The sequence below is a fragment of the Castor canadensis genome, chromosome X, assembly GCF_047511655.1.
Source record: "Castor canadensis chromosome X, mCasCan1.hap1v2, whole genome shotgun sequence".
NCBI lineage: Eukaryota > Metazoa > Chordata > Mammalia > Rodentia > Castoridae > Castor > Castor canadensis.
The window spans coordinates 23,936,476-23,946,257 of record NC_133405.1 but is presented as its reverse complement, the minus strand read 5'-3'; the positions used below and the strand labels follow the sequence as shown (position 1 = coordinate 23,946,257).

Sequence of the window (9,782 nt, the reverse complement as noted above, 5' to 3'; positions counted from 1 at the left end):
ACACAGTCTCACTCTCAGATCTGAGGATCTCTGGGAACAGGCCTGCCTTTAGGCCCTCAGTTAAGGGTACCTGGTGTGGAGAGCCTTTCCTTCTTCACAGATTTGGGGCTCACCAGGACTGAGAAGTCGTCTCCCCTCAGAGTGTGGGCTCCCTGGGGTAGGGGCAGGGTCCTGCCCTCAGAGTCAGAGCTTCTCAGGACAGGAGCTGTGCCTTGGCCTCCCTCCGCGTGGGGGAAGGGGCTGTGGGACCAGCGGCCCTCCCCTCCGGCGGGAGGGGGGGCTCCCCTGAGGCCCTGCCCCCTTTGTGACATGCTTGAGGTGTCCGGTGACCAAGACACTCAGGGCTGGGTGCAGGGTGCGGCCCAGGGCGTGGTCACCAGGGGGCTACTTAGGGCAGCCGGTGCCGAGGACGGCGCGGAGGTTAGCTGCGAGGCTGTCGGGCACTGAGCGCGAGTCATGGCGTGGATCCTGGACTGCCTTTTCGCGTCGGCCTTTGAGCCCCGCCCCCGCCGTGGTGAGTGGGGCCCACCGAGCCGGGGGGCTGGGGTGCTCAGCTAGGGGCTGCGGGCGGCTGCAGCCCAGGCTGGGCGCCCTGGGGCTTGGCTCCCCGCCCCCCTTGCCTCCCTTCCGCAGGCTTTTAGCTAATTGTTCCTGGCCCAAGGGACTGCCCCGTCGAGGACCCGCATAAATCACCAGCTTTGCCGGGAACCCAGAGCAATCGCGCTAATGGCTCGGCGGGACGCGGGGCGAACGCGGGGGCGGAGTCGCTGGCTCAGCCGCTCGCGGGGACAGCCAAAGCCCTGGGGCCGGGAGTGCCATCCCGCAACCCAAGGGTTCTAAAGGCCCAAGGATCAATGTCTCCGGTAGGGCAGCCAGGGCCCAGGGGCCCTGAATCAGGAGGCGGGGGTTCCTTTGCCTTGAAACTTGTCCCTTTTGTCCCAATCATAAGTACAGAATATCAGCCTGGGTCCCGTAGAGTCGTCGAAATTAAGCCCCTCTGTTTAATTCCATGATGACATGGAAACCCAGAGATGGAAAAGGCCTATCCAAGGTCACCCAAGGAGTTGGCAGCAAATCTGGGCCAGTTTAGGCTCTGCTAACTGCTCACTGCCCCAAACTGCCCCAAATGACGGAGGTCTAGGGTCCTTAGTCTGGGTCTTTCCTTGGGTACTTGAGGTCAGTACTTGAAGTTCCCCTATCCCTGTGGGATTGAGGACATAAGGATGCAAAGAACACAGCAGGGGTGTAAGTATGTGGGCCGAATTTCACCCCTTTTTCCTAGATCACTTTCTATAAAGTGAATTTTGGAAACTGATTTTTTTTTCTTTGTTAAAGTTTCAGAAAACTAATACTTTCTTTTCCACTGTCCTTCACTCCCCCTTGATAAGCCCCACCCCCTCCAGGCTGCCACCTGCTCCCATGGCCACCTGTTTTTCCATAGTCTCCACCTCCAAAATCTATATTGGTGAGAGTGCGTCATTGGTCACCAGCCATAGACCAAACCTGGGGTTGTCTCCTCTTTCCTCTGCCCCCTCACAGGCAAGGGAGGAGAGGCAGCAAGGGGAGGGGCCTTTGCAACTTTAATTCAGCAGAGACCTGATTTTAATTTTGCCAGCCCCAGCACCCTGCTGAGAACCATCCAGGAGTCTGACTTCCGGTAGCTAGTACAAGTACACTGTCTGACAGGCCACAAGCTCTCTAAGAAGGAAAGAGCTCGACATACATATCATGTTTAATTCTTTCTTTTCTGTATTTTCAAATTTCTATGTGATCCTCATGGATCAAAAAAAGGGAGGGGGAAGCGAGGCATGCTAGTTCACACCTGTAATTCCAGCACTTGGGAGGCTGAGGTAGGTAGATTAATTCAGTTTGAGGCCAGTCTGAGCAACATAGTGAGATCCTGTCTCAAAACAAAACAAAACAAAACACAACAACAACAAAAAACAAAAAACTATGAAATGGGGAGTTTTATAAGATGCCTTTTAAGGCCTTAGGGTTTGAACACTCTTGCCCTTGAAAGGGTGGGTAGGGGAACCATTCAACCTTGCCTGGTCTACAAGGTTGTTGTGTGACTCCATTGAGATCAAGGATATGAAGGCTGTTTTGTGAATAATCTCATGAGAGGGAGTATCACGCAAGGAAGCCCACTCCCATCTAAAACCAGCAGTGTCTGTTACAATTACAAACTTTTCCATAAACCAAATCCAAATTTATTTGCACCTTCTGCCCCTGGTGCTGACCTTCATGATATCCTTTCCAAGGGAACAGTGGCAGCCCTCTCCATTCCCTCACCTCCACTCACTCCTGTTCCTATCCAGTTCAAACTTCCCCCGTTCCTCTGTCTATTTTACATGTAACATGGCTGCAAGGCCTCTACCCACGTCTGGCTGCTCTTCTTTGAACATTCTCCAAGTTATAAATGCCCAGTGACCTGACTGAAAGAGGATTTCCAGCTGTGCCCCCATAAATATAGCCCTGGATGGCTGACTTTCCCTCTTTTGGAAGCCTACACCACACCCAAAATACACACATATATAACCATAAATACACCTATATGGATACATCCCACACCCATGCATGTCCATACACAAAGCCAGAAGAAACACACATGCACTTTACGTGTATCACATTCTTTCCACACAAAATTCAATATACTTATAACGCACGTGCACACCCCACTCACAAATTCCCTGTATCTGTGACACGGTTCACACAAAGGCTTTATTTACATTTATATTGAAATTAGCTTTAATATAAATAAAAGTAACTACAGCTACTTTTTAAAACAAAGTGAACCTAAGTTCTTTTCAGAGTCTCCATTCTGAATTTAGTTGGTGTTTAAACCCATTTGCAAGACCCTATATTTGCTGTCATATTTTTCAGTCTGATGAGATCTGCCCTTCCATGTACCCCTGTAGCGCACCACTGCCTACACCTCCTGGACAACTCCAACAATAACAGCTAATATATATAATTGCGGGCCCTTAGGCTCAGTCCTTTTCATGTATGCTCTCACTTAAGTCACACATCACTTTGGAATAAATAATAAAACTTTGCGAACAATTTTTGACCACGTAATAGTCCCCCTCATTACACTCTTCCTGAGGAATGCTGTGCAACATGCAAGGTAACTTGTGAAAAACTATTGATATTCTGTGGGGCTATAATTGCCCTTGGTGCCTCTCTTCAAATGCCTTTCAGAAATCCTCAGGAGTCAGAGGTGGGAGAAGTAGCTGGCTGTTGATTGGACAGAAGGGGGATGTATTCTAAATGTCCTTTCACCCCCATCCTTTCCCAGGAGATAGTTGGTATGTCAGAGACATCTTTTGATGGAGGCAAACTCAATGGGCAACCATCTGAAGGCATTTGGGAGAAACATCACTGAGGTCTGGGAGGAATGAAGATCCAAAAAGGCCTTCTTTCCCAAGGAAAGGGACGGCACGATTGACCCACTTGAAATTCTCTCCCCAGTTCACTCTTGGCATTGGATTCGGCCTCAAACAATTGGACTTCTGTAAAGCAGCCAAAACTCTAAAGCTGAAGGGATCCTGGGGCCCTCTTCACATACAAATTTGATCTTTTCTTGGAGGTGAGACCCAATCGATTTGCTGAGCCCAAGCCTGGTTGAGCTGCAGCAGGATCATTTTCCAGAGCTAGGGCAAGATTGCCAATGAGACACCCCATTCCCCTGGTCAGGGGGTCAGACAAACACCCATGCTAACTAAAGGACTGCCCAGAGTTCCTTTGTGAGCTCTCTGTTTGCACCACAAGACATTTCTCCATAAGAAAAAAAAATATGATACTGTGGGGCTTAGGTTCCCAGGTTAGACCACACTTTACCCAGCACGAGGATGAAATGCAGAATTTGTGTGATGAAAACTAGCAGAAAAAAATCCTTTCGCAAATGTACCTAAGCCTCCAGCAGTATAGTGGACATTCATCAAGCATAAATATCAAATGACTGAAAGCACATTAAGCATTGATAGAGCAGGACACCAGGTCCTTGAAGGTGATTATGGCAATGGTGAAAGTAACATCATTCCTTTGTTTTCACACTTACCTATTAAGACAATCTAAATATCCAACAATAGTGCAATGGCTAAATAAACTCTATGACATATCCACTTGTTAGATAGTACGCAACCATAAAAACAGTGTCGGTGAGGAATACACAGTAATGTGAAAAATGGTATGATTATAATACACCAAACATGCAGCATTGAAAGACTGGAAGAAAATTCAGCAACAGGTAGAGTTAGATATTCTATCAAGGTGATAAGATAATAGTTACTTTTTCTCTGTTTTCTCAAATTTGTGTTAAGGTTTGTCCTAAATTATTCTTTGTTTTTATTTTTATTATTTTTGATATTCTTTTTTGTTTATTTTTTCTTAAATTATTCTTTGCTTTTAATGTAGTGCTGGGGATCAAACCCAGTGCCTCACACATGTTAGAAAAGTGCTGTATCACTGAGCCCCATTAAATTATTCTTAAATTTTTAAAAAGGCAAATCAAATATCTATGATATGCAATTAACCTATACAAATGATCTAGAATTCCACTATACAGAAATATTTTTTCCTTCATAGTTTAGTTTAAATAGGATAATTAGATCAAACCAACTAAGCACGAACTTCCCAATGATCGTGAAATGTCCCCTGATGCTGGATGGGAAAAGGCACAGCTGGCTTAAATCTCAGGCCTGCCTCTAGTGTTGCTGTGAGCAAGTTACTTAACCTCTCTTCAAGTGATATAATAATGCCTACATTGCTGTGTTATAAATAATAATAACAGTTATCATTGTTATTGTAGCTGCCATTATATAAAATGCTTATTATGGCTCAGGCATCAAAGATATATTTTGTTTCTTCTACAAATATTTACTATTTCTAAATACCAGCCACTTTACATAACCTACCTCATTTTATCTTTGTAACAGCTTTCTAAGGTATGACTATCTCTATTTTAAAGATAACAGCTTAAAAAACAGTTCAGTAACTTGCTCACTTTCACACATTGGCTGAGCAACAATTACAATCCCTTTTGGTCTGACTTCAACATTTGAGTGAGATTAAAAGAGATAACATTTGCAAAACTCCTAGAACTGTGCTAACACCCAGCAGATATTTACAAAGTGGTCAATATGATGTCATTGGTGATACTTTGCCCAGAGTCCAAATTCTAGTCTTTGACCTATTTGATTACCTATAGATTCTTTTCTGTGAAAAAGTGCCCATTTCAACTGGAAGATGCAATGCAAACACCACCTGTGTCCTCATAGCTGGGGCTGTGAGTCACTAGGAAATGATTTCTGTTTCCTTCTGGCAGTATCATTTGTTCTCACATGTATCTGAAGCAGTAGGTAAACGGCATATTTGATGAGCCTTGGCAGCTCCTGTCACGTCTCAGATACACCTCTTGAGAAACCACGCAGCTTCCTCAGGATGGGCACGCAGTACCCAGCAGCCGGTAGGTGCCTGCTTATTAAGGAAACCTATTAAGCCTGATGGGCTTATCCTGAACCCCTGCTCTACTTAATTCTCTGTATGATATGGGTGGCTTTTAATCGTCACCCCTCCCATTTTCCTTCTCGAAGTGAAGCTCCCCCACCTTCTCAGAAGCAGACGGGTAGGAGCTAGAAAAGTTTTTCTAAATTCTTAAATTCTCAGAAGCACTCACTACTAGGTTGTTTTTTGTAGAAAAGTCTAGGGTGTGGGGGGTGTAGCATGCAGGATGAATAAGAGGGGTGAAGGAAAAGGAGTTGAAGGCATCTTCCAGAGACTGGGAACATGGAAAGGCTGGCCTCTCAGAGCTTTCTCCTTCATGAATCTCTACCGTGTAGTCTCTTTATTCCTCCCTGGGATCATGTCCACCCCTCACAATTTAACTCTCCTCCCTTCCTCGCACAAATACAGCTTGTAGTGACTTGCTTTTGTCTCTAGAGGGAGACAACAGCTTCAGGGAGGAAGGGGCACAGATTGGGGTCTTTTCCCACTTCATCAATGTTAACAAAGGGTAGCTTTTGTTTTCCTTTAACTGGAAACAATTAAATAAGAACTTACTGGAGATATAGTTTAGGTGCTGCATAGAGAACCATCATTTCTTCCCCCATCGTCCCATCTAACTCCCACCTTTGGTGGTTGCTAGAAATTAGGTGGTTTTAGAAGCTCTTCTTAATTTCTAGGATAGACGTAAGGGGAACTTCCCCCCCAAAAGTCCATAGAGTAATCTTGGCAAGAAATAATCACTCTCTCAATTTCTTGAACACAATGACACCTATTTAGGAGGCAGGACTAGGGTTGGGTCTGCAGCTGGGGTCAGACTTTCCTGTGTGGAGTATTACATCTGCAACCCAGGTCTCATTAACACTGCCAAGAGAAACTGCAGAGTGAGAAATGGACTTAGGGTCCAATTCTTCAGAGGCTGTATTAGCCTGATCAAAACATCATCCTAAAAGAAGAGGGACTATTTCGAGAGTGTCAGACAAGCCAGTAATGAGGAAAATTGTTAGCTCCGTCAGTTGGCTCCACTGTCTGAACATCCTAGTTAAGATACTGTGGGATACATGAAAAAAAAATGGAGAAGGGAATTAACTAACCTTTTCTTGAATTTTTACTATGTGTGTTAGGTATTTGACTGGCGCTTTCTATGGTTTACCTCCTTCAGCCATCTGAGCAATTCTAAGGTAGGCATTAAACATCTCCATTTTACAGTTGAGAAAACTGAGGCTCAAGGAGGTGAAGGAACCTTCCCAAGATCACACAGCAAGTAAGTGATCGAGCTGAGATACAGCTTGTTCCAATGCGTGTGGAATTCCTCAGCCCCCACAGAAAAGACAAAAGCACTGATCTTTAAGGGCTTTGCTTTCATGGGGAAATCAAGATCTCTCTCCTCAACAAAATTCACATTTTAGTGCCCTGAACCTGTAGATCCTTATTTTAGATCCTCATTTTGGGGATGCAAGCAAGCAAATCTCTGTTTGTGTTGAGCAGTAATGAGGAGTTATTAAAGCACCTCCTACCTTGACAGTCCCCCCATAAAATCCTCATGTCATAGGGACACAATTCCTGACCTCCAAAGAAGGACTTATGGTAGCTATTTTTAAGCTCTAAGGAAAGTGTATATGTGTGTGTGTGTGTTGCCAATATGGACAGTGGTTCTGGTAGCCCCTCCTGTCCCACCATTTAAAGGGGCCTGAGGTGTGGGTGACCAAGACTGCCTTCCATTAGGCTAATAACCTCTGGCTTAGGACAGTATCTTAGGAGTCAAGTTGTGGAACTTTTGGCTTCTTCAAAATTTGTCCCCACTTCACAGGCAGGAGCACTGAGCTGGAGTGAAGCAGAAAGTTCTTTGTGAAGAACTTATCAGAATTTAGACAAGTAATTCAGAGGAGAGGGATGTGTGTGTGTGTGTGTGTGTGTGTGTGTGTGTGTTGGGGATGAGAGATGGGGGAAAACTTGGGAAGAGACCTGAGCAGTCAGAAAGAAGTAGAAGTGAAGCTGGTGTATTCAGAGGAGAGTGAGGAGTGTCACAGTGGCCTGTGCACACTGAGTGCCTGAGACCACAGTCTGAATGATACTAAAGTTTGCATGAATTCCTTGTACAGAGTTCACAAGAAGTTAAATGCAATGGAAGCAAAGGTTTCAGGTGACCTAGGCCTTGCATATCTTGGATTGGCCTCTCTAGCCCTTTGTTTTTCTCCCACAAAAGAAGACTTTCTAGCTACCTAGCAGTTTAGGCAGTGCTTTTCCTGCCCAGCCAGGATGAGGTGCTGACCCAGGCCCAGCTGGAGGGAAGCTTTATGGATGTTCCAACTGCTTTTCATCCACACACGAGGCTCATTTGTGCCAGTTGAAAGGGCACAATAATAACGGTGGCAATTTAAATCGTGCTTCTCACTTCCCCCCCTGAAAAGTGGAAAAGTGACTCACCAGCATTGAATTGTCCCTCTCTCTCCACCCCCTGACCTCTTTGCAGCAGTCCAAGATGGTTCCCTGGGGACCCAGCAGTGCTTCCAGAGGTCCTTTAGCTGTGACTGGGCTCATATCATACCTCCCCCCATAAACATGCTCCCCAAAATGCAATGTATTGTTTTAATTTGAATTTTTCAGATGAAGCTACTTGAAAGGCATTCCAGCAGTGTGAGCCTCATTAGGCAAGCACAATGCTCCCCCCCCCAATCATGAATAATACAAAACAGGGCCCATTCGGTAATCATTTTTGGGGGGGTGGGCTCTGTTTGTTTTTCTATATGCAGTTTGATATGGAAATGGCTAGTCTGCTGGGTTTCACTGCATACCAACTTCTGGAGGGGATGCTGTGTTAAAACAGGTCTGGGGGAGCTGTGAAATCATTCCCTCACTCCATCCTGACCCCTTATCTCCATTCTCCTCCCCACCCCCAATTCTGTAATACTCTGGCCAGAAAATGCTCATTTTTGGCTCTTTCAGCACCAGTCTAAGGAGAGCTCCCAGAATTGGAGCTGGTGAGATGCTTATATGCCTAGAGTAATTAAAGATTTTGAGATGCCCACAAAGCAGGTAATTAGTGAGAAGAAATCAGTGGTCTGAGAGACAGAGAAAGTAATTATGCTGAGTACTCTTGGTACTCTCAGTAAACTCAAAAGAAAGCTTTTTAGAGGAAATGATATTATTTGATAGAGACTTCAATGTATAGCAGGAATCAGGCAACTCTTCTTGAGGCTGCCTGGTTCAGATGAATGCCTAAGGGAGCATGGCAAACCTGAGTTCAAATACTAGTTCTGCCCTCCTATGCTCTGTGTAACCTTGAGGAAATGGTTTAACTACTCTGAGCCTGATGTGTGAAGAGTAAAATACTGATAATTATAGCTCTATCTACCTCACAGCCTTCTTGTGAGGACTTAGGGAGATAATGCATGTAAGTAAGAGTGCTTAAGAGTGCCTAGTACACAGTAGGTGCTTAATAAATGGTAACATTGCAATAATGATTACTATTATCATTCTTACTATATACCAGGCATTCTCTATAGCAACTCAGAGTTTAAAAGGGGATCAAATAATTGTGGTTATGTGTGGAGAAGTGTGAAGAGTGTAATTGTGGTGGCTCAAAGGAGAGAGCCCTCAACTGGGGAGAAGGGTACAGGAAAGCAGAAAAAGTTTTTTGACTCTTGAGTAAAGTCTTAAAAAATAAGTTGCAGTTTGTCATGAGGCCCAGGCTGAAAGGGCTTCCAGGCAACTGGATCTGCCCACACAAAATCAAAGAGGTGTGAAACAGCCAGGCCTTGAACAAATAGTTGTACTCAGCTGGTCAGGACTGGGATCTCCTGGCGGGGTGGTGGTGGTGGTGGTGGCATCGGGTCAGTGACCAACAATCTTTCCAGTTTACTCCCACCAGCCCCTGCACCGCGCACTAGGCGCCCTACCTGGCCAAATCTCCTGCGGCGCCCTCCTCTTCGATCCTCTAAGCAGCCAGGTAAGTTCACACCTTGCCCCAGCGGACCTGGCAGGCACAGCAGTGGACGGGCGGACCTCCAAGAAGGAGGAGATCAAGACCGCGGGCGCCCCTCCTGGGGTCGCGGGCCCCTACCGCCTTCCTCGTCCCAGTCCAGGTGCAACGTCCCACACACCCTGTCCTCCCCCCAACCATGCAAAGATCACTGGGTTCTTTTAGATAACCCCGTGCTTTCACACATTGCACCCATGCACTCCCGCGATCTCCCTCCAAGATACACACCTTATTCAGCACTCTGCCCGAGCACGTAAGCTGACCACATGCGTCCACACCACACACTTGAACTGATCAA

The 9,782-nt window shown here is 45.8% G+C and overlaps 1 protein-coding gene across 2 annotated transcripts in view; it reads left to right on the top strand.

The window, feature by feature from the left end:
- The first annotated feature begins 338 nt into the window (after positions 1-338).
- Positions 339-9,782, top strand: part of Arhgap36 (Rho GTPase activating protein 36) — a 31,316-nt gene continuing 21,872 nt past the window's right edge. The window contains exon 1 of one of the 2 annotated variants that reach the window (XM_074063002.1): positions 339-514. In XM_074063002.1, coding sequence (XP_073919103.1) covers positions 457-514 — 58 coding nt within the window. In that variant the 5' untranslated portion in view covers positions 339-456. The remainder of the gene's footprint in view (positions 515-9,782) is intronic. The other variant, XM_020154745.2, reaches the window with a different exon arrangement.